Below are 24846 nucleotides of genomic sequence, written 5' to 3' on the forward strand. Positions count from 1 at the left end.
ACTCTAACCCCTGGGCCATTACGGCTCCACGATGACTTTGCATATTTATTCTGAATATATTCAGGCTGATTTGAACATGAACATACTAATCGCTGTAGTGCTTTTCACATACTCGATTCATTGGTGCAAGGGATTCTGGGACACTGTTGTTTCGACATGTTGTTTCTCATCAGCCTGAAGTAATAAGATTAACGAATCTATCCAAAGCCGATGGCGAAAAAACATTTTAGTAGATTAATGCTATTTTCTAGACGAAGGTAATCGATATTTCCATGGTGGTCAGCGTATATATTTTTAATAAGTCCCATGATATTCGGATGCAAATATGCTAATGGTTGTTGTGTCAGTCGCAAGAGACATTTGCCTCATAGGTAGGAAAAGCTAAGTAAAATTTTGGGAACGACATATACTATATAGAAAATTTTCATCGTCACATAAAGAAACTCTACGTCAATAATTGCTATTAAGATTTCCACCTGGCTTGCCTGCATTGTTAAGAAAGTTGTGTTGCAACCACATCAGTTCGGGTTCAGTCCCAATACGCAGCACCTTGGGCAAGTCTTCTACAATAGCCCTGGGTCGACTAATGCCTTGAATTTAATTTTGCTCGATAGATATTATGTGTTTGTATGTATATTTGGTTTGTTTCCATCCCTCTAACTAAGCTGATCAGCAAAAGAGATCGTCATACATTATAAAAGACAATTGTTGTCCTTCCACTTGCAAACCATTAAATCCCTGCAATTCTTTTCTCCTCTACATTACAATCTCCTCGCAAAAACCCCTTCAAACTGTATATCAAAATTTTGCTAATTTCATCCGTCTAGGAAAGTTCGAATCACAATATTCCTCTCAACCTCTCCGACCACACCAAAATGTTGTTGTTGTTGTTGTTGTTGTTCTTGCTGTTATCATTGTTATTATTGTATGAGAGAGTAGCGCATGCCATCAAAATGACATTGGGGTACAAATAAACGAAGCCCAGTATACCCATCATGACTATCCGTCTCATAAGGGTAGACCAGGCACATGCATCACAGCAACATGTGCGCGACTCGGTTATCATATATAAAGATAAACAGCGCATGATCGTGCAGGTGGGTGGGCGAATTAGAATTTTCTTCAGGTTGAGTAACCCATCCTGCTCAAAAGGTACCGGAATAAAGTTTGTTTAAGGATGATGAACGAAACACCCATGTTTCCAGAGGTGAATTATTCAAATCCCAAAGAATCCCTCTCAACACATAGCTATGTTCCTCCCCCGCTACTTCTGCTCGTGATCAGAGATGCACACATCGTCATCCACAAAGGGACATGCTCAACTGGTTAAGATCAAACAACTGACAAGCAAATCTGGGGTATTGAGCAGAATATTTACTGTAGCCCGTCTTTTATACCAAGACAAAGCAATGTACATGATAACTCTTCCAATCAGTAAAGATGAGAAACCATGGAAGCCATTGCCTATTATTATCATCATCATCGTCATCATTATCAATAGTAGTAGTAGTAGTAGTAGTAGTAGTAGTAGTAGTAGTAGTAGTAGTAGTAGTAAGGCGGCGAGCTGGCAGAATCGTTAGCATTCCGGGCGAAATGCTTTAGCGGTATTTCGTCTGCCGCTACGCTCTGAGTTCAAATTCGGCCGAGGTCGACTTTGCCTTTCGTCCTCTCGGGGTCGATTAAATAAGTACCAGTTACGCACTGGGGTCAATGCAATCAACTTAATCCCTTCTCCCAAACTGAGGCCTTGTGCTTCCAGTACAAAGAAATATTATTATTATTATTATTATTATTATTATTATTATTATTATTATTTTATTATTGAGTGAGAGAGCAATTCATGCCATCAAAGTGACACTGGGGTAAAATATACGAAGCCCAATATACCCATCATGACTACCCGTCTGATAAGGGTACACCAGGCACATGCATCACAACCATATGTGCGCGACATGGTGATCTCATATCAAGATAAACAGCACATGACCTTGCAGGTGGGGCCCAGTTAGAATTTTCTTCAGGTTGAGTAGCCCATCCCGCTCAAAGGGTCCCTGAATAAGGGTTGTTTAAGGATGTTGAAAGAACCACCCATGTTTCCAGAGGTGAATTATTCAAACCCCAAAGAATCCCTCTCAACACATGGCTATGATGCTCCCCCACTACTTCTGCTCGTGATCAGAGATGCACATATCGTCAGCCACTAAGGGACATGCTCAACTGGTTAAGGTCAAACAACTGACAAGCAAATCTGTGGTATTGAGCAGAATATTTGTTGTAGCCCATCTTTTATACCAAGACAAAACAATGTACATGATAACACTTCCAATCAGTTAAGATCAGAAGCCATGAGAGCCACTGCCTGGTACTGCATCAGGGCATGCTGGTACTGCATCAGGGCATCCTGGTACTGCATCAGGGCATCCTGGTACTGCATCAGGGCATCCTGATTATTATTATTGTTATTGTTATTATTATTATTATTATTATTATTATTATTATTATTATTATTATTATTAGTGTTTTTGGAAGGAGTAGACGATTGTTCGTGATTCGTAAGTTTTCTTTAAAATTCGTTGTTTTATTAGTTGGTATTCCAAATTTTGTGGAATTGTTAACTAAATATTCCAGCACGCTGCAAAGGTGTCGAGTTAGTCTGGCGAGTATTCGTCCCCTAAGGACGAATTTTGAGATTTAAATATGAAAATTTAATATTTCTAAAATAATCCCACCAAGATTTATTTAGAAACAGTTATCTCCCTTACATTATCTGACCACCAGGGTGGGTACACCGCATAGTTACTATCAAATCTTACTGCTGAAGACTCTACGTTAGCGATTCTAGAACAAGGGTAAGTTACTCTGCTTTGCCAAATATGTGATACAACCAAAAACAGGTTCAGCTCTAACTTCATAGCTGAACGATTAATATAAGGAAAGGAGCCCGATTATAGGAAAGAATTACGCCAAATTATCACCCGATCTCATGTAAGCAAGGTATGAGATTTAATTTATGCTCTTAAATTAATTAATTCATATATGTATTAACTAAACACTGAAAAAGGAAACTCAAAGCTTAATGCGAAGTTAGCTTCATTAATTGACTCATACTTACCGATAAAGCCCAAGGTTTCAAAGAAGAAAAATGTCCAGTACCAACCGAAAGAGAGTTGCATGCCTGTTACGATGAACGAATTTAAAAGACCCGATGCTATCTGTAAAAATAAAGTAGAAAAGATGCACATTAAGATTAGATATTCAGAAAATGCGAGGAGTGGCTGTGTGGTAAGTAGCTTGCTAACCAACCACATGGTTCCGGGTTCAGTCCCACTGCGTGGCATCTTGGGCAAGTGTCTTCTGCTATAGCCCCGGGCCGACCAATGCCTTGTGAGTGGATTTGGTAGACAGAAACTGAAAGAAACCTGTCGTATATATGTATATATATATATATGTATGTGTCTGTGTTTGTTCCCCTAGCATTGCTTGACAACCGATGCTGGTGTGTTTACGTCCCCGTCACTTAGCGGTTTGGCAAAAGAGACCGATAGAATAAGTACTGGGCTTACAAAGAATAAGTCCCGGGGTCGATTTGCTCGACTAAAGGTGGTGCTCCAGCATGGCCGCAGTCAAATGACTGAAACAAGTAAAAGAGTAAGAGTATATAGAAATATTCACAAATATATATGCATCGAATTTCGCAGTCACCTCAACTCGTGTATATTTGGTCAGTATAGTACAGCAGTAAATAAACTGACCCGAAGTGAATGGGTTATATTTAAAACATAATTAAAGGATAAAATCATTAAAATTAATTAATCTTATCAGTGGCCGGCATATAAAAGCCTTTTAGGGTCAGTTTATTTACCTCTAGTAATAAACAGATGAGATTCATTATTGATTATTTCTCCTTTTTCGAAATCAGCGGTAGTTTGTCACTAGAAAAAGCATATAGCATTTGCGTTTGGAATGAGTTCTCATCGCTTACTGGTGATTGTCACACGCTGATGACGAGTTACTATTCAGAAACCCGGGTCCGTGTGTATCACGTAAGGCCAGAGACGGGAACGATGATTTCCCTACTCAAATACTAATCGGACACAAACAATGTGTCGTTAGCCAGCTGGAGGAGATGTCTTCTGGAACAATAAACAACAGCAGCATCGTCCCCTATGAGATCCGCCACATTTAGGTGGCAAATATACTTCACAATAAACACATACCTATCAGTAAATCAGAAACAACAAAAGATCAGCTGACATATTACACAAAATGAGAAGATAGAAAATGTAAGTGAAACTTACCAGTGAGGTATACACGGCTCCGCAGTTACTTGCGTAGTATTTGGTACCATAACACTTACTGATTATATACGGCATTACAACGTATATCCCACCAGGAATCACATACGTTAGTAATGCTATAAAAAAGTAAAAATATCGTCCAACCATTGATGAGACGTTGAGGAAAAGATAGAAAATCGACACGGTTAAACTCAGAAGTATTGTGGAATCCTGTCAAAGAGAAATAGTAAAGGTTCGAAACAGTTGTTTTTAAAGTCACAAAATTTTTATTATGAAAATGCTCCAACACATCTTTTAATTATTTCTCCCTTTTGGGGAAAGTAATTAACTTAGTGTTAATATAGTTTAACGCCGGTGCATCAGCGTGGCCGCAACTATTAGTTGAAATTAGAGAAAAAAAAAGTAAATATTGGCGCAGGAGTGGCTGTGTGGTAAGTAGCTTGTTTACCAACAACATGGTTCCGGGTTCAGTCTCACTGCGTGGCACCTTAGGCAAGTGTCTTCTACTATAGCCTCGGGCCGACCAAAGCCATGTGAGTGGATTTGATAGACGGAAACTGAAAGAAGCCCGTCGTATATATGTATATATATGTATATATATATGTGTGCGTGTATGGTTGTGTTTGTCCCCCTAGCATTGCTTGACAACCGATGCTGGTGTGTTTATGTCCCCGTCACTTAGCGGTTCGGCAAAGAATATCTATAGAATAAGTACTGGGCTTACAAAGAATAAGTCCCGGAGTCGAGTTGATCGATTACAGGCGATGCTCCAGCATGGCCGCAGTCAAATGACTGAAACAAGTAAAAGAGTAATTGGTTTCAAATATTGGAACAAAGCCAGCAATTTCAGCGGAGGGTTAAGTCGGTTACATCAACAGCAGTATTCAGGTGGTACTTTTTTTTTTCGAGAAGAATAAAAGACAATATCAGCTTCGACGAAATTTGAATATTCCTAAGGAATTTTTCGATGTTACGACTTTTCTAGATCTTGTTGGATTCTCTTTCTAACATCATCTTTGGTTATTTTCCTTAGGAATGAGAACCCAGGTTCGAAATTTCCCCCAAGACACCTGATGAAGGCTGGAGGGTATATCAGCCGAAACGTTGTGTTAACAACAAACAAGATGAGAACAAATATCCGACAAATGTAAATAATGAAAGTAAAGTCTATTTGTCGATGTGCTGCAGCGTAGCGCATGTGAAAAAAATTAATTTACGAATGTCTGTGAGTGCAAATATATTTACATACATCACATGATACATATCATATGTGTGTGTGTATGCAAATATATATACATACATACATACATACACATATAGATGAGTGTGTGCGTGTGGGTGTGTGCGTGCGTGTGTATGTATGTGTGCGTGCGTGCGTGTGTATGTATGTGTGCGTGCGTGTGTATGTATGTGGCGAGCTGGCAGAATCGTTAGCACGCCGGGCGAAGTGCTTACCGGTAATTCGTCTGCCGTTACGTTCTGAGTTCAAATTCCGCCGAGGTCGACTTTGCCTTTCATCCTTTCGGGGTCGATAATTTAAGTACCAGTTACGTACTGGGGTCGATATAATCGATAATCGATTTAATCCGTTTGTCTGTTCTTGTTTGTCCCCTCTGTGTTTAGCCCATTGTGGGTAGTAAAGAAATAGGTGTGTATGTATGTGTGCGTGCGTGTGTATGTATGTGTGCGTATGTGTGTGTATGCATATATAAAATGATATTTATCAACGGTAAAATGTACACAAAAGACGAAAAGAAAAGTGAAAAATCGATTTCTTTGAATATAAGACATTCTTCTTACCTTAAATAATAATTTATCACATATAAGTCCCCACGTAAACCTTCCCATTGCGTTGCCAATTGCGCAAACGGAACCAAGAATGGTAAGGAAATAATCATCTGAGATGAATGTCAGTCCATAGATCTGAAGAAAAATACGAACATTATCATAGAAATAACCTACTCTGTAACACAAGTGGACATACCAGTAATATGTACGTTCCAGCTGCCAGGTATGTGCTTAATATGTAAAGTTAGTATATCCAATTGTGTTAATTACATTTTGAAGGTTATTAAAGTAATGTGTTCGGGGATGGTTAATGGATTGTGCTGAAGAAGGCGCAAGGTGTCCTGAAATATCATATCATATACACACGTTACTTATTCTTCTATATTCGATCGCATTGTTTACACAAACGTATTCGTATACGAAACATCGCAACTTTCAGTGGTGGCTCTAATTTATATAGAAAATCTCTGGAGATAACTTTTAGAAATGCAATTGTTTTATATTTAGAATTACTTTTTGTTTTACCTCTGCCAAAAATATGACGATAATAAAATAAATATCATTCATTGGACAGATGTTCCTAATCGTCTGAAATCTAGTGGTACTTACTTTATCGAGCCCAATTGGGTGAGAAAGGAAGACGACCCAATGGAATTTGAACTGAGAATGTAATGAATCAGAAGAAATTTCGCTATGCAGTTTGCCCGACATGCAAATGATTCTGCTCTCTATATAGTTTCTTCAAGAGTCTCGGGGTCTGAAATTTTGGGTGCGTGGGCATGTCGATCACGCCAACCCTCAGTGCTCAAAGGCTACTTATTCTAACTTTGGATGGCTGCTACAGGGACATTGAGCATGCTTCGACAAGCTTACGGCAGCGAGGCAATCGGTCGTACACAATGTTACGAGTGGCGCAGGCGCTTCGAAAGCGGAAGACTGTCCCTGGAAGACAATGAGTAATATGGAAGATATGCCACGAGAGTCACTCACGAAAATGTGGTATTGTGTATGGAGGATTCGGCCCCTAGGGACAGACCGACAATCTAGAGTTCTACTGCGAGATTGTGAAGCGTCTGAGGGAGTACATTCGCCGAAAGCGACGGGATCTGTGGATTATATTCACTACATACGATTGATTCTTGATTTTTATATAATTTTCATCTATCTTGCCCGCGTATGTTCTGGTGTTCGCTGAATTTTCTCTGGGGAACATTCTTTCTTTGTAGTTAGATCGTATGTGATCTTCTTCTAGCGTATGGTTATCCACCTAGTGGCTTATTCCTAAATATATATATACACCCCCACACACACAAACACACACACACACACACACACACACAAACACACACATATATATATATAAATATATATATACTACAAAGTATATCCTCATCTTTGCCACGATAATGATTTTAATATATTCTTAACACAAAGATACTGCAATTGAAACAGTAGAAATAAAACTGTCTTCGTACCTTATAGACACCGGTTATTGTCGCATACTGGATGCTTACAATAAAGGTTATGAGCCATAGCAAGTAAAACTGCTTCGTCTTTAACATTTGAAAAGGTGTATAGCAATCTTCATCAAGTTCTCTGCAATATATATATAAGTATAAATATATATATACCGACAAAAATATACATTATTTACATTATTTACATTTGACGGACATTTGTCCTCATCTTGTTTGTTGTTAACACAACGTTTCGGCTGATATACCCTCCATCATTCATCAGGTGTCTTGGGGAAATTTCGAACCTGGGTTCTCATTCCTAAGGTATTTTTCGAATATATATATATATATAATATATATATATTATATATTATATATATATATATATACATACATATATACATATATATATATATATAATATATATATATATTATATATATATATATATGTATATATGTATATTTATATATATACACATACGTGCATACATACATATATATGTATATATATATATACACACACGTACATACACACACACAACCACATATATATATTTATATATGTATATATATATTTATATATATATATATGTATATATATATATATAATATATATATATTTATATGTTTATATATATATATATATATATTTATATATATATATATATATATTTATTTATTTATATGTATATGTGTATGTATCTATATATTTATATATGTATATGTATATATTTATAGATTTATGTATATGTATGTATATACTTTTATATTTATGTATATGTATATTTATTGTACATTTATGTATATGTGTATATGTACATATATATATATACATCTTCCACAGCCGCCTAGATTACTGCTCACAGCTATGGTCCCCAACCAGTGTGAAATTAATAGCGAATCTTGAAGCAATCCAGAGAAGATTCACAAAGAAGATCGTCTCTTTGCTACAGCTCATCTACTGGGAAAGGTTGAAACAGCAAAGACTCCTCTCCCTGGAGAGAACACGGGAGAGGTATGCAGTAAAATATATCTGGAAGATCCTGGAAAGAATTGTGCCAAATTTTGGCATTGAAAGCTACACTAATGCCCAAACGGGATGACACTGCATAGTGCCATATATCCCAGCAATGCCATCACGCTTCAGGACCAGTTACTGCAATAGCCTGGGTTTCAAGAGTCCACAGCTATTTAATATTTTCCCAAAGAGTCTGAGGAAATTACACAAAGTAGATGTAGGGGTTTTAAAATCAAAGCTGGACTTCTTCCTGTCGAGAGTCCCAGATGAACCTACCTCACAGCAAGAGGTGCAAATGAGAGTAGCTATATCAAACTCCATTCTTCACTAAGTGCCACATATTGGAGGAAGGTCTTACTAATAACAGTGTAGCAAAACGGCGGTGCATCAGCTTGGCCGCAGCTCTGAGCTGAAACTAGAGAGAGAAAAAAAATATATAGGTATACATATATATATATGTGTATATATACACATGGCACACATACATATATACATACATATATACATATATATATATATGTATGTATGTGTGTGTATATATATATATACGTGTGTGTATATATATATATACGTGTGTGTATATATATGTATATGAAACGAGTCTACTGAAACAGTTAGCTCTTTCAAGGGAAATAACTCCCTTAAATAATCCAAACGAAGGAAGGAAGAGTTATTCCCCAGGCCATACGTATTTCCGTAATGGGGTGTAACTGGGTATATTCGTATTTTAAACATTTCAATAAATCGCACGCCATTATCGCTCTACCTGTCTTATCTTGTGATGAACATATCGGTGCTTATCAAGAAGGGTTGTTATGGTTTAGTAGCAATTGAAGCAGGATATTTTAATTCATATCTAACAGCACCGAGTAATCGGATCTAATTGGGGATGAATTGTCACGTCGACCCAGTCTAGCACTGCGCTTAATGTAATCTGTTTTTTTATTACCCACAAGGGACTAAACATAGAGTGGACAAACAAGGACAGACAACCGGATTAAGTCGATTACATCGACCCCAGTGCGTAACTGGTACTTAATTTATCGACCCCCGAAAGGATGAAAGGCAAAGTCGACCTCGGCGGAATTTGAACTCAGAACGTAACGGCAGACGAAATACGGCTACGCATTTCGCCCGGCGTGCTATCAGTTCTGCCAGCTCGCCGCCTTAAAAAGCAAAATACCCAATCGTCGCCGATAGGAATCGAACCTATGCGGAGAGACCCCAATGGATTTCTAGTCCATTGCCTTAACTACTCGGCCACGTAATGTAATCAAGCAAATCCTACGCACGAAATTGCTGGCATTGTGCCAGAATTACTTGCTCTGATCCATGTCTCACTTTCTACGTTTAGTGAACGACAAGAACTGGTATCAGTTCTTGTGCTTCAAGGATCAAAGAACTGGTAGAAAGTTGGCTCCAGACAGTGCAATGCGATCGGTACTTCTTTGTAAGTGTGTGTTTATGTACATGTAGCTATGCACGTACATAGGATTGGTTGTATGTATGTTTGTATTATATATATATATGTAACATCGTCCGTTTTTCCGTCATTGTTTTATATACATTCGAGGCTTTCTTCCAAGGAATCTAATGCGCTTGGCTTAGATTTTCCTTTGGGGCTGGCCAGATCGGAGTAATCTCAAGATTAATCAGCCGAAATTGCGAGGATGATCCGGTTCTTGACTGAAGATCGAAGGCTTCGAATGTCCCGTCCGCGTTTTTTGTATCGTCTTCTAAATGTTTTGCGTTCTTGTCCCAGTTTGTATATATATATATATATGTGTGTGTGTGTGTGTGTGTGTGTAAATACCTTTGTTCCTGTGATGCTACTGCAGTTGAGGATTTATTCATCTCTTCCTGTTTGTCATCCTCTTGAATATTTTTGGTCTTGAAGCCCTTTGTTCGATTCTTTGATCGTATTGCAACTTCATTATCTTGAAATGCTTCGTTGTCTTTTCCTGATACCACAGCAGCATCAACTTTGATAATGTCTTCCTGTATAACATTCATTTCCTGATATATATAAACAAGAAGTAGAAAAATAAAGGAGAAAAAGTTTTCTATTAAGGATGAAAATTAAATGGTATATATTATAATGATTGGCTATGATGATACTTTAGCTAGTGTTGATGTAATTAAAGCAGGGAAAATCAACAACACTAAAGTAAAGCAACTAACTAGAAACAATCGTGCCATGGATGGCGTATAATAAAGGAAGGGAGACAATTTTTGATAAATTTCGGACGCATATGGATCTTTTCGGTGAAGCATAGACTACTTCGAACAAAGACAATGTCGTGGTGTGAGAATCATTAAGGTGTGTTTGCGTGTCTGTGTTGTGTGTGTGTGTGTGTGTGTGTGTGTGTGTGTGTGTGTGTTGTGTGTGTGTGTGTGTGTGTGTGTGTGTGTGTGGTGTGTGCGCGCGTGCCTGCATGTGTGAGTGCGTGTATGTGTGAGTGTTTATGGGGTGGGAGCGCGCAAGCATATTACATTCAATAAATATCAGAAAATGCAGCGACCGACCCACCGATCGATGATACCTGGTTGATCCTGCCAGTAGTCATATGCTTGTCTGAAAGCTTAAGGAATGCAAGTGTAAATTTAATTGTAAGGCGGCGAGCTGGCAGACACGTTAGCACGCCCGGGCGAAATGCTTAGCAATATTTCCTCAGTCTTTACGTTCTGAGTTCAAATTCTGTCGACGTCGACTTTGCCATTTATCCTTTCGGGGTCAATAAATTAAGTACCAGTTGCGTACTGGGGTCGATCTAATCGACTGCCCCCACTCCCTAAAATTTCGGACCTTGTGCCTAGAGTAGAAAAGAATAAATATTAGAAAATCCCTGTTCGTAAACTTTTAGAAATTCTGTTGTCTTTTGTGGTTGATATAATCGGTTTAATCTACTCTCTAATTTTGGGTTTTCTGTTTTTTATCTCTTACTTGTGTGAATCATTAGACTGCGGCCATTCTGTCGCACCGCCTTTAAAGTGTTTAGCCGAATAAATCGACCTCAGGACTTATTTTGCCAGCCTGGTACTTCTTCTATTGTTTCTTATTGCCGAACCGTGAATTTACGAGGACATAAACACACGAACCCCGGTTCAAGTAGTAGAAGGAGACATACGCAAATACGCACACACACACAGACACACACACACACACACACACACAAATGCACACGCACACATATGTATCTATATGTACAACAGACTTCCTTCAGTTTCCATCTACGAAATCCACTGACAAGGCTTTGGTCGGATTGTGGCTATAGTAGATATTTTTTCCAACGTGTCACATAGTGAGACTGAACTCGGAACCATATGGTTAAGAATCGAGCATCTTACTCCATAGCCACGGCTGCGTCTATGAGCGAAAGCTGTATTTTTAGTGAAAGTATAAAAATATATCTGAGAAGACACGTATCAGCCTTTCAAAACCATTCAAAGCTGTTAAGTTAAGCATTTATTATACGGTGTAACACGATTTATGTTCTTTGTTAGAAACAGTTATTTCCAATTAACTTTCCCCAAGAAAGTATGAAAAAGGTCTCGCATTTCCTTCAAACAATGTTTTTGTAAGATTTATTCAAAACCTTATAATCTCCTTTAACGCATGACTACGATGCTCCGCTATTATTCCTGCTCATGATCAGAGATGTACAGCTTGAGTGCAACAAAGGGACATGCTTCAGTGGATAAGATCAAGCAACTCACAACGCAGTCTGTGGTTTTGAGCAGAATATTTGCTATAACAATATATCTGCTTCAGCGACTCAGTGCTGAAACTGTCTGAAAAGTAATGGTAAATGGGTGAGTTTCAAAAACAAAGTTTGAAGGGAATAGTAGTCATCTGTTTTTGTTTCTAGACAGAAGCAAATATAATATAACACTTACTAACCAAAGACAAACAAAATTGAAAAATGTAATTTTGTAATACAGTGTTATTGGAATTGTGTCAGTGACCAGGTTGCAGTTAGTGCGACGAAAATTTTGATACTTAATAATGGTTTAAATGAATTTAATAGATTTTGTGTGTTGATGATTGAATAAAGGCACATCGTATTTAATTTCTAATTCAATATTAGTAAATATTTAATATAATTACCTCTTTGGGGTTCGAAATCAAACAAACACTGATTAATTGAGATATTAGGAAGATACCACCCAGCATTAAGAAACACTTCGGAACTCGTGCAAGAAGGTCTTTCTGGTTAAAATAGCTGGAAAACAAAATAAAACAAACTTGTAATCACGGCTGGATTGAGACCCATATAAGCCCTAACCACTTAAAAAGACTTTGGTACACAAATATATACATGTATACACACACACACACAGACACACACACACACACCACACACACACACAAATGCACACGCACACATATGTATCTATATGTACAACAGACTTCCTTCAGTTTCCATCTACGAAATCCACTGACAAGGCTTTGGTCGGATTGTGGCTATAGTAGATATTTTTTCCAACGTGTCACATAGTGAGACTGAACTCGGAACCATATGGTTAAGAATCGAGCATCTTACTCCATAGCCACGGCTGCGTCTATGAGCGAAAGCTGTATTTTTAGTGAAAGTATAAAAGTATATCTGAGAAGACACGTATCAGCCTTTCAAAACCATTCAAAGCTGTTAAGTTAAGCATTTATTATACGGTGTAACACGATTTATGTTCTTTGTTAGAAACAGTTATTTCCAATTAACTTTCCCCAAGAAAGTATGAAAAATGTCTCGCATTTCCTTCAAACAATGTTTTTGTAAGATTTATTCAAAACCTTATAATCTCCTTTAACACATGACTACGATGCTCCGCTATTATTCCTGCTCATGATCAGAGATGTACAGCTTGAGTGCAACAAAGGGACATGCTTCAGTGGATAAGATCAAGCAACTCACAACGCAGTCTGTGGTTTTGAGCAGAATATTTGCTATAACGATATATCTGCTTCAGCGACTCAGTGCTGAAACTGTCTGAAAAGTAATGGTAAATGGGTGAGTTTCAAAAACAAAGTTTGAAGGGAATAGTAGTCATCTGTTTTTGTTTCTAGACAGAAGCAAATATAATATAACACTTACTAACCAAAGACAAACAAAATTGAAAAATGTAATTTTGTAATACAGTGTTATTGGAATTGTGTCAGTGACCAGGTTGCAGTTAGTGCGACGAAAATTTTGATACTTAATAATGGTTTAAATGAATTTAATAGATTTTGTGTGTTGATGATTGAATAAAGGCACATCGTATTTAATTTCTAATTCAATATTAGTAAATATTTAATATAATTACCTCTTTGGGGTTCGAAATCAAACAAACACTGATTAATTGAGATATTAGGAAGATACCACCCAGCATTAAGAAACACTTCGGAACTCGTGCAAGAAGGTCTTTCTGGTTAAAATAGCTGGAAAACAAAATAAAACAAACTTGTAATCACGGCTGGATTGAGACCCATATAAGCCCTAACCACTTAAAAAGACTTTGGTACACAAATATATACATGTATACACACACACACACAGACACACACACACACACACACATATATATATATAAAGGAATACAAAAAAATGGGACAAGAGCTCAAAACATCCAGACAGATAATACAAAAGAGGGACAAGAAAAAACACGGATGGGCCATTCGAAGATTTCTTTCCTCAGTCGAGTTCCAGATTATCGCTGCAATTTCGGCTGGTTATACTCGAGAGTGCTCCAATCTGGTCTGCCCCAAGGAAAAACTAATCTAAGAGCACTAGATTCCTTGGAAGAAAGCAGCGAATGTATACGAAAACAGAGGTCGAAAAATAAAACGGAGAAATGGTACACAAATAGTTCCATATTTAAGAGATGAGGAATTATGTAAATTACATTTACATTATTTGCATTCGACGGATATTTGTCCTCATCTTTTTGTTGTTAACACAACGTTTCGGCTGATATACCCTCCAAGCCTTCTTCAGGTGTCTTGGGGAATTTCTAACATGGGTTCTCATTCCTAAGGTATTTTTCGATGTTGCTGTTGTTCTTACTATTGTTGTTATTATTAATTATTATTATTCAGGTCACTGCTTGGAATCGAACTCATAATCTTGGGGTTATAGCCTGCGCTCTTAACCGTGGGCAATTTATGGAGTGAATTTTTGGGCTTATAAATCTAATATTTTTCTATTCTTCTTTAATACCGGTTCCCATATGCTATTCATATCTGCACTCGGTCTGCTTAGGAGGTTGTTGTTTCCTAGCATATGTTCTGCTTCTTTTGGTTTTCGTATTTTCCAGTGGTATTCTCTGTCTATTATTTTAACTTCATCCCACAGGGAGAGGTGGTCTCCATTTTTCCATACATGATCAGCTATACCCGTTTATCAATATCTCCTCGCGTCACAGCTTTGCGATGTTCGTTAACCATTATTTTGAGAGGATGGCATGTTTCGCATTTGTATAATTTACCACAGCTGCACGGGATGTAGTATACGGTCTTTGTTCATATTCTCTTTGTTGTGTGTATCACAATCGCTTATATTCTTTGTGGTTGTTTTTAATATCCATACTGTCAGCTAGTTAAATTGCTTACGAATGTAAGTGTGGAAAAAATAGCGCTACATTTGATGTGACGCTATCACAAATTCTCTTGAGCCAACGGAAGTTTTTATATTTGGACATTCAAACCCGCGTAAAATAGGAACGATTAAGGTAATCACAGTGGATTTGAACTCAGAATATAAAGTGACGTAATAAATAATTGCTCTAGCAATTCTGTTTGTTTGTATCCTTATCTTTGGGTCTTAATAAAGTTTTCTGATTTACATACAGGCGTAGGAGTGGCTGTGTGGTAAGTAGCTTGTTTACGAACCACATGGTTCCGGGTTCAGTTCCACTGCGTGGAACCTTGGGCAAGTGTCTTCTACTATAGCCTCGGGCCGACCAAAGCCTTGTGAGTGGATTTGGTAGACGGAACCTGAAAGAAGCCCGTCGTATATATATATATATATATATATATATATAATATATATATATATATGTAGATTTATGTATGCATGTGCGTGTATGTGTTTGTGTGCTTGTGTTTGTCCCCTCAGCATCGCTTGACAACCGATGCTGGTGTTTTTACGTCCCTGTAACTTAGCGGTTCGGCAAAAAGAGACCGATAGAATAAGTTCTAGGCTTACAAAGAATAAGTCCTGGGGTCGATTTGCTCGACTAAAAGGTGGTGCTCCAGCATGGCCACAGTCAAATGACTGAAACAAGAAAAAGAGTAATACAAGACTAGTAATTTTGAGAGGTACCTTTGATCTCGCACTTAATTGATACTTAACTTTATTGTAACAAAATATACGAAAGGTAAAGTTGTTCTCGGAGGGATTTGAACACCGAACGTAGAGATTCGACACACCGGTCTTAACAATGGTAATAATTTCTGGCATTCGATCGAATTTGCTTGGAATTACTCTACTCCACGTCCCAGTCCTGATACAAGATATCGGTCGGGAGTTTCGGGAGATCATTATGTTGTGTATGTAGTTAACTCATCGATATAGGATTTTTTTTGTTTTTTATTGTTTGCTGGGCGGCCAAGTCGTCTCTATATTTATGTGGGAGTGCCTATCGGAATGTATCACTAACAGCTTATCTCTACCATTATCCTGCACAACGCAGATTCTGATAACATTAATTATCAGAACGTCAAGTCACTAACGAGTGCTACTAGCAACATGTAACCGCGTACAACCTGTTGCATGACCGGGTCAACGGTGACTAAACCGGAATATCTTTCAAGCTTGTTTGGTAAACAAGGGTGATTTATTGGACACCTTGCGGGACGAAAAGCAAAGCCTGTCAACGGACGGAGGCACTGAAAAGAGTCAACTGCCATCCAATAATGTGTGGAGGCGCGTGACGTCGTCAATCATGAGGACATGGTTTCTATTCCCAGAGCGGCTGTGCGCCGTGTTCTTGAAACAAACTCATTATTTTATGTTACCCTACTCCGCTCAAATCTAATTGGGTACCCTTGTGGTGGATTGCTGTACGGGGGTGAGTTGGTGACTCAGTTAAATCACCCGAATGTTAGTCTCACTAGGCATATTTTGTATTCAGTGATTGAAAGGATAAATAGTACATGTACTGTGAATCCTGACTGATTGAGACTGGTTGTTCAACCACACCGAAGGACATCACAAACACTAATGGTGGCAAAGAGACTAAAATACTTTCTGTTTTTCAGGAACAGATATTTGTTTCCTTTTATTAAAAGAGATTCACAACAACTCATAACGCCATTTAATATTACCTTTAAAAGGGATTTGAACAAAATAAAGAGACACCTAAAAACGATTATGCTATTTTTTAAAAACGTTCTAATGATTCTGCTAAACTATCAAACAGACAAATTACATTGGTTTCAAAGGCCAGCAATTTTGGAGGAAGGGAGCAAATCGGTTATATCGATCCTAGTGTTCAACTAGCACTTATTCTATCGACGCCGAATGGATGAAATGTAAAGTCGACCTCTGCGGAATTTGAACTCAAAACGTAATGACAGACGACATGCCGCTAAGCATTCTGCCCGGTGTGCAAACGGTTCAGCCGGTTCACTTCTTTATACAGACTTAATGAATTAAGATCAATGATATTTACTTACGCTTCTCCATCGATAAATTCATTTTCTTGATAATTTTCTGGATTGATGAATTTAGTGCTCACAAAATTAAAAATGAAAGCAGACATCCCGTGAGCAAACAGGACAAATCCTGCAGCTGAAGCTTTTCGATGTGGTAGCCACTGAAATACCATGGAATATTATTATTATTATTATTATTATTATTATTATTATTATTATTATTATTATTATCATCATCATCATCATCATCATCATCATCATCATCATTATCGTCGTCGTCGTCATCGTCGTCATCGTCGTCATCGTCGTCATCGTCGTCATTGTCGTCATCGTCGTCATCGTCGTCATCGTCATCATCATCATCATCACATCATCATCATCATCATCATCATCATCATTAGGGTCAAAAAGGCAGGATCGTTATTATATCGATTTAAATGCATATGGATGTATGTATGTACAGGGCCGAATGTATAGAGGAGTGGAGGGGGCAATTGCCCCGAGCCCTTGATATTGGTGGGTCCGTGCTACGAACGGTATGTTGCACTCATTACAGTAAGCCTTCTGCCCACGCACACACACATGCACGCACACACACATTTCTACTTCTAAACTTATTTCAGTGAGGCATTGAAAGCTGGTCTTATTTAATGAAGCAAATAAATGAAGAACACTTTTGAATTTAGTTTTAATTACAAAATTACATCTCTCAGCTGCTTAAAGCAATCTTTTTCGGCTTTAGAATTATTGTTTCATTAAATTGAACCTTTTTCTTGCTTATTGTTTCCTATATTTTTCGTTATTGTGACCAACATTTGGAATTACTACATGAAAGTGGGGCAATATTGGTAAGTGGGTCAAAATGAATAATTTCTGATTTCTTGTTATTTTCTCTCATTTTGTACCATTGCATCATCTTTGGGAGTAAAATTTGCTCGGTATAGGTTACGTAGCTGGGAGTAAAAAATTGGTCAGTATAGTTTGCGTCAGGGAATCTCAACCAAGGTCTATATGGAATCTGGGGTCCATATAAAATTTCTGGAGGTCCACAGATGAAATGCAGTAAATTAGGGGAGGAGGGTCCACAATAATTTTTTAGGGGCCATGGAAAATTGTTCTTTAGACCAGTAGTTTACAATGTGGGTCTTCTATAATGGCGCACAGAGACTAAGAAACTTGTTAAAGAGACACCCTCAAATGTGTCGCTAGAAATCACGTCTTTATTTATTTATTTATTTATTTACTTTTTCTAAACAACAATAAAGAAAAATAATATATAAAAAGAACAAAAGATATATCTATGAAGCTAATCATAAAATTCCCTAGGAAATTTCCTAGAAAGATGAAAAATAATACTGAGAGAAAACAACGGCAGAAAGATTATAAGAATACATACACACATACACACTTGGTTTTAGTATCAAAGAACGGTCATAGATGGTCAGTGGTACCAAAAGTAATCACAGTATATGCATGTATGTATGTATGTATGTATGTATGTATGTTTGTATGTATATATGTATGTATGCATGTTTGTATGTATTATGCATGCATGTATGTATGTATGTATGTATGCATGTTTGTATGTATCATGCATGTATATATGTATGTATGAATTATGCATGTATTATGCATGTATATATGTATGTATGTATGTATGTATGTATATATGTATGCATGTTTGTATGTATGTATGTATGCATGTATGTATGTATGCATGTTTGTATGTATTATGCATGTATATATGTATGTATGCATGTATGTATGTATTATGCATGTATATATGTATGTATGTATGTATGCATGTATGTATGTATTATGCATGTATATATGTATGTATGTATGTATGTATGTATGTATGTATGTATGTATTATGCATGTATATATGTATGTATGTATGTATTATGCATGTATATATGCATGTATGTATGTATGTATGTATGCATGTTTGTATGTATATATGTATGTATGCATGTTTGTATGTATTATGCATGTATATATGTATGTATGAATTATGCATGTTTGTATGTATTATGCATGTATATATGTATGTATGTATGTATGTATTATGCATGTATATATGTATGTATGTATGTATGTATATATGTATGCATGTTTGTATGTATGTATGTATGCATGTATGTATGTATGCATGTTTGTATGTATTATGCATGTATATATGTATGTATGTATGCATGTTTGTATGTATTATGCATGTATATATGTATGTATGTATGTATGTATGTATGTATGTATGTATGTATGTATATATGTATGCATATTTGTATGTATTATGCATGTATGTATGTATGTATTCAGTGTATGTAAGTATGTATGTATGTGGGCAAATCAAAAATACAAACAAAAACCACAAAGGTCTAAAGGCTGATGCGCAGTGAATGTGGCAATCAATCGGAATATGTCTCAGACTTGTCATCAGGCTTGTCATTCGTTCGTTAGATTCTGAGAATTTTTTTTATTTATTTACTTTTTGTTTCATGACGTGTCGAAGTGGAAGGAGAGTGGCGCGTCTATAAGTTACAAATGTGCAATGGTTGTATGTACGTGTATATGAAAAACAATGGTTGTCCATGTGCGCGTGTGTGTAATGATTGTATGTGCGTCTATATGAAAGATAATGGGTGTACGCGTGTGTAGGTGTGCGAGTGTGTGCACGAGCTTGTTCTATTTTATCTATTTGCATTAACTCATACACAAAGACACACCTACACCTATTATCTTTCACATAGACGCAAATGCAACCAACACACACACACATTATTATTCATATACACCTACATACAACCATTGCACATTTGTATCTTATAGACGCGCCGCTCTTCTTCCACTTCGACACGTCATGAAACCAAAAGTAAATAAATAAAAAAATTTCCCAGAAACTAACGAACGAATGACAAGCCTGATGACAAGTCTGAGACCTATTCCGATTGATTGCCCTCAATGCATTTTTGACACTCAGTTTAAGATGGAAAACACACACATACTCTCTCACACACACATGCACACACACACACACACTTGGTATGTGTCTCAAAGAACTCGGTTCACTGGTCCCCAGACAATATTTGTTGAAGACCATAGTACTGCAAACATACTTATATATACACGAGCGTGTGTCTGTGTGCATGTATATATATATATATATATATAATATATATATATATATATATATATATATATATATACATTATATAATTAGGGCTTAGTAAAATAAATTACTTTGCCACATACTGAACTTTCTAGAAATAGCAGCCCAAAAGTTTTTTAGCCATTTCCACTACTTTAAGAAAATTTCTCTCAGATAATGTTTACTCAAAAATAACTCACGAAGATATGGAGGTAAAAACAATAAAATATCACAAGTACAAAGATCATTTGAGAACGTCAACGTTTCTAGATTAGCCAAATAAAACTCAGCATTTCGTTCGTCAGCTCAACATTTCTTAATTTTGGATTTGAAAGCACTAAAAGAATGAACATACCCCTCAAACGAACACGCTCAGACTGCCAGTACTAGCAAATTCAAAATGTACGAGCGAAGATTCATGTTCTCTCCCCTTCCACCCACGTGAGCTATCTAGTAAACATATATTTTAACGGTGAGAACCGAAGCAATAGAATAGAGAGAAAGGAATTATAATATCAACAATTGAGGGTAAAATTAATTAGTTATTAATCAATTTCACCAAAGTAGTGTTCAGTATGTAAAAGGACCATTTAAGGCGAATTCAAAATATTACATTATATAATTAGGGCTTAGTAAAATAAATTACTTTGCCACATACTGAACTTTCTAGAAATAGCAGCCCAAAAGTTTTTTAGCCATTTCCACTACTTTAAGAAAATTTCTCTCAGATAATGTTTACTCAAAAATAACTCACGAAGATATGGAGGTAAAAACAATAAAATATCACAAGTACAAAGATCATTTGAGAACGTCAACGTTTCTAGATTAGCCAAATAAAACTCAGCATTTCGTTCGTCAGCTCAACATTTCTTAATTTTGGATTTGAAAGCACTAAAAGAATGAACATACCCCTCAAACGAATACGCTCAGACTGCCAGTACTAGCAAATTCAAAATGTACGAGCGAAGATTCATGTTCTCTCCCCTTCCACCCACGTGAGCTATCTAGTAAACATATATTTTAACGGTGAGAACCGAAGCAATAGAATAGAGAGAAAGGAATTATAATATCAACAATTGAGGGTAAAATTAATTAGTTATTAATCAATTTCACCAAAGTAGTGTTCAGTATGTAAAAGGACCATTTAAGGCGAATTCAAAATATTACATTATATAATTAGGGCTTAGTAAAATAAATTACTTTGCCACATACTGAACTTTCTAGAAATAGCAGCCAAAAAGTTTTTTAACCATTTCCACTACTTTAAGAAAATTTCTCTCAGATAATGTTTACTCAAAAATAACTCACGAAGATATGGAGGTAAAAACAATAAAATATCACAAGTACAAAGATCATTTGAGATATATATATATATATATATATGCATGTATGTATATTTACAGACATAAATGTGTGTGTGTGTGTGTTTATGTAAATTTATCTGTTTGTCTGTCTGTCTAGCTAAATATGCACACACACATACACACAGATACACGTCTTCAAGCTTCCGGGCAATATACCAATGCATAGTCTTTTTTTTTTGCATGCCGAGTGCTTTTGATCAAGGTCTTCTCTGAGGTAAGAGAGCTCAGCTGTTTTGTGGCTGTATAGGAGATCATCACGAAGAGAGTGATTCTTGAGGAGCCCACTGCTAACTCGTATAATGTCGCTCACTTCACCTTCAGCACTGCATTTATATATTTATTTCTGCTGCTATTGTTTAGTAGGTTCTGCCTGAGTGATGCCATACGGCATTCGAAGGCCGTCCACACCCTACCACCTTCATTTTTCTCTTAGGTAAACCCTATCAACAACACTGTTTCTATATAGTTCCCAGTTGTTGTCAGGATTTTTCGGGTTTTGATATCTATGGAGTAGATTTCGTCCACAGACCAATCAAGTATCCAAAATGTTGGGATCAGCACTGGTACTGCAAATGCATTGAAGGTTATTGTTTAGTTGTAAGAGGAGAGTTCTGACAGCCATATCTTTCTAAGCCTGGTGTAATATTCTCAGGTCACTATATCTTTATTCACAGTAACTTCATATGATACGTTTTCGTCTATGCCTAGGTACTTGTAACATTCTTAGTGTGGAAGGGGGTGAGATAGAGAGACTGTTGCTGCACAGGTTTTGGGTTTGAATGTACACTGTATTTTATGAGTAATACATAGTCTTTGGACTAAATTTTCACACGCTAGGCCACTGGAAGTGAAAATTTGAATTTTTCTCCTTTTCTTCTCTCTTTTTCTTCCCCTCCCCCGACGAAGGATTAAATCCGAAACGTTGGATATTCCTCTCCTCATGGCAAGTTCACTGTACCCCTTTCACTTTTTTTCATATAAATGTATGTATGCGTGTGTGTTTTTGAATGTATATATTGTAAGCGTATATATTGTAAGTAAAGGCCTACGTGAAAGAAATAAGAAAACACATTCTTTTGACTATTTGACAGATATCATTGATCGATTTCATTGACCTAAGTGCTCAACTGGTACTTATATTATCGATCCTGAAAGCATGAAAGGCAAAGTCTACCTCAGTGGAATTTGAACACTGAACATAACGGCAGACGAAATGCTGGTAAATATTTTGCCCGGTGTGCTAACGATTCTGCCACATCACCACCCTCCACAGACAAAATATATTGGTTTTAAAAAATATTAGCACAAGGCCAACAATTTCGGAGGAAGGGTTAAGCCGATTACATCGTATTCAGTGCTCAGTGGACCTCGGCGGAACTTGAACTCAGAATGTAAGGACAGAGGAAATGCTGCTAAGCAACTTGACCGGCGTGCTAACGATTCTGCCAGTTCGCCATCTTACTTTGAGAAATGATATTGGCATAAGAAACATATATGGAGTAAAAGAAATATGGCATTTGAAATGTCACAACCCAATGGTTGTGACATTTCAAATGCCCCATTGTTTGGAATGGAATGGCAGGAGGAAGAGAGTGAGAAGAAGAATGAGGAGAAGAAAGTGGTAATGATCATGTTAATTATAATGAGAGTGAGAAGTAAGAGATGATGATGGTGGTGTTGGTGATGATGATGATGATGATGATGAGGAGGAGGAGGAGGAGGAGGAGGAGAAGAAGGAAGGGAATAATAACAGAAAACAACAGGAATACAAGAAATGTTTTCTAAAAAATAATCATTATTTAGTGCTGCTCACCTTCATGGCACAAGACACTGTCACAACATAAGGAATGGCACATCCGGCGCCAGTGCAAAATCCTTCAGTTATTACAAACACGTAGTATTTACTTCGGATTGTGAAATATGACACTAAGGTAGAAGCGCTACAATATAATATAACACAATATAATATAATGTAATACAATATAATATAATATATGACAATATATGATATAATATGATATGATATAATATTATATTATATAACGTAATATGATATAATAAATGAGATAATATAATATTAGATGATATAATGTAATAATCTTAAGTCACACAATATACAATATACACTAGCTTGGTCCATAATAATAGAAGCTCCTGCTTGCGATACAAACATTTATAAATGCAAATTATGCATAAAAGAAGCACTACTTATTTTCCGCTTCCACAATGCCTCAATGATAAGTAAATCTTCTGACGCCATCTGCTCTTGTAAGCATAAATTTTACTCAACTTTTATGCATTTTAATGATTCTAGATAGACTTGTGAGCCAGCTTCCACACCCAGTGAAACTTATTCTAACCATACTCCACTCGTCTTACTTTCTACATATAGAACCATCGGTAGCCTTACATTACCACGCATTGTTTCTCCTCTTTCCACTACTCTTTCTTAAACACTTCTTCTTATCTTCATGCATATAGCTCTCTATAAGATCACTCACTAGTTAACTCCCACAATGAAAACACCGTATATGTGAATCCTTTACTTTTCCCTGATGAAAGAGGCGGTGTCCAATAATGGATATAAATATCCTTTATTTGAGTGGACAACTAGACCCCCAGAAACGGCCGTTGGATTACTAATACTCAAACCTTTTATGTCTTTTTCTTTTCTGGACTCTAACATTCTATCAAGTTCTATCGTACCGTTTTTATTCTTTAAGTCGATCTATCTATGTATTTATATTTCCAAAATATTTTTAATGTATATATATATATATATATATATATATATATATATATATATATATATACATATATATATGGGTTGATATACTTTTAATGTATTGATAAATCTATATATTTATACTATGTTTATAAATCTATATATTTTTAATATATTTGATGTATTAAATGTTTTAAAAAATTATACATATTGGGTCTATGGTTGGGTCTATTTATTATCATATGTGAATTGATTTGCTTAACTAGATTCTCATTTCTTTATTCATCTAACGCCTCAATTTCGAGCATCTTCATCACTTCAAAGTGCAGCCTATTCTTGTATTCTTTTACTTGTTTCATTCATTTGACTGCGGCCATGCTGGAGTACCATCTTACATTGAGCAAATTGACCC

The 24846-nt window shown here is 36.6% G+C and overlaps 1 protein-coding gene across 3 annotated transcripts in view; it reads right to left on the reverse strand.

Annotated features, from left to right (window-relative positions):
• Positions 1-24846, reverse strand: part of LOC115215452 — a 33576-nt gene that overhangs the window by 606 nt on the left and 8124 nt on the right. For all 3 annotated transcript variants that reach the window (XM_036506048.1, XM_036506049.1, XM_036506047.1), the window contains exons 3-10: positions 23523-23649; positions 17219-17358; positions 13867-13981; positions 10376-10578; positions 7562-7682; positions 6099-6221; positions 4299-4508; positions 3113-3212 (exon numbers count right to left, since the gene is read on the reverse strand). In XM_036506048.1, coding sequence (XP_036361941.1) covers positions 3113-3212; positions 4299-4508; positions 6099-6221; positions 7562-7682; positions 10376-10578; positions 13867-13981; positions 17219-17358; positions 23523-23649 — 1139 coding nt within the window. The remainder of the gene's footprint in view (positions 1-3112; positions 3213-4298; positions 4509-6098; positions 6222-7561; positions 7683-10375; positions 10579-13866; positions 13982-17218; positions 17359-23522; positions 23650-24846) is intronic.

The sequence above is a fragment of the Octopus sinensis genome, linkage group LG9 (genome assembly GCF_006345805.1).
Source record: "Octopus sinensis linkage group LG9, ASM634580v1, whole genome shotgun sequence".
NCBI lineage: Eukaryota > Metazoa > Mollusca > Cephalopoda > Octopoda > Octopodidae > Octopus > Octopus sinensis.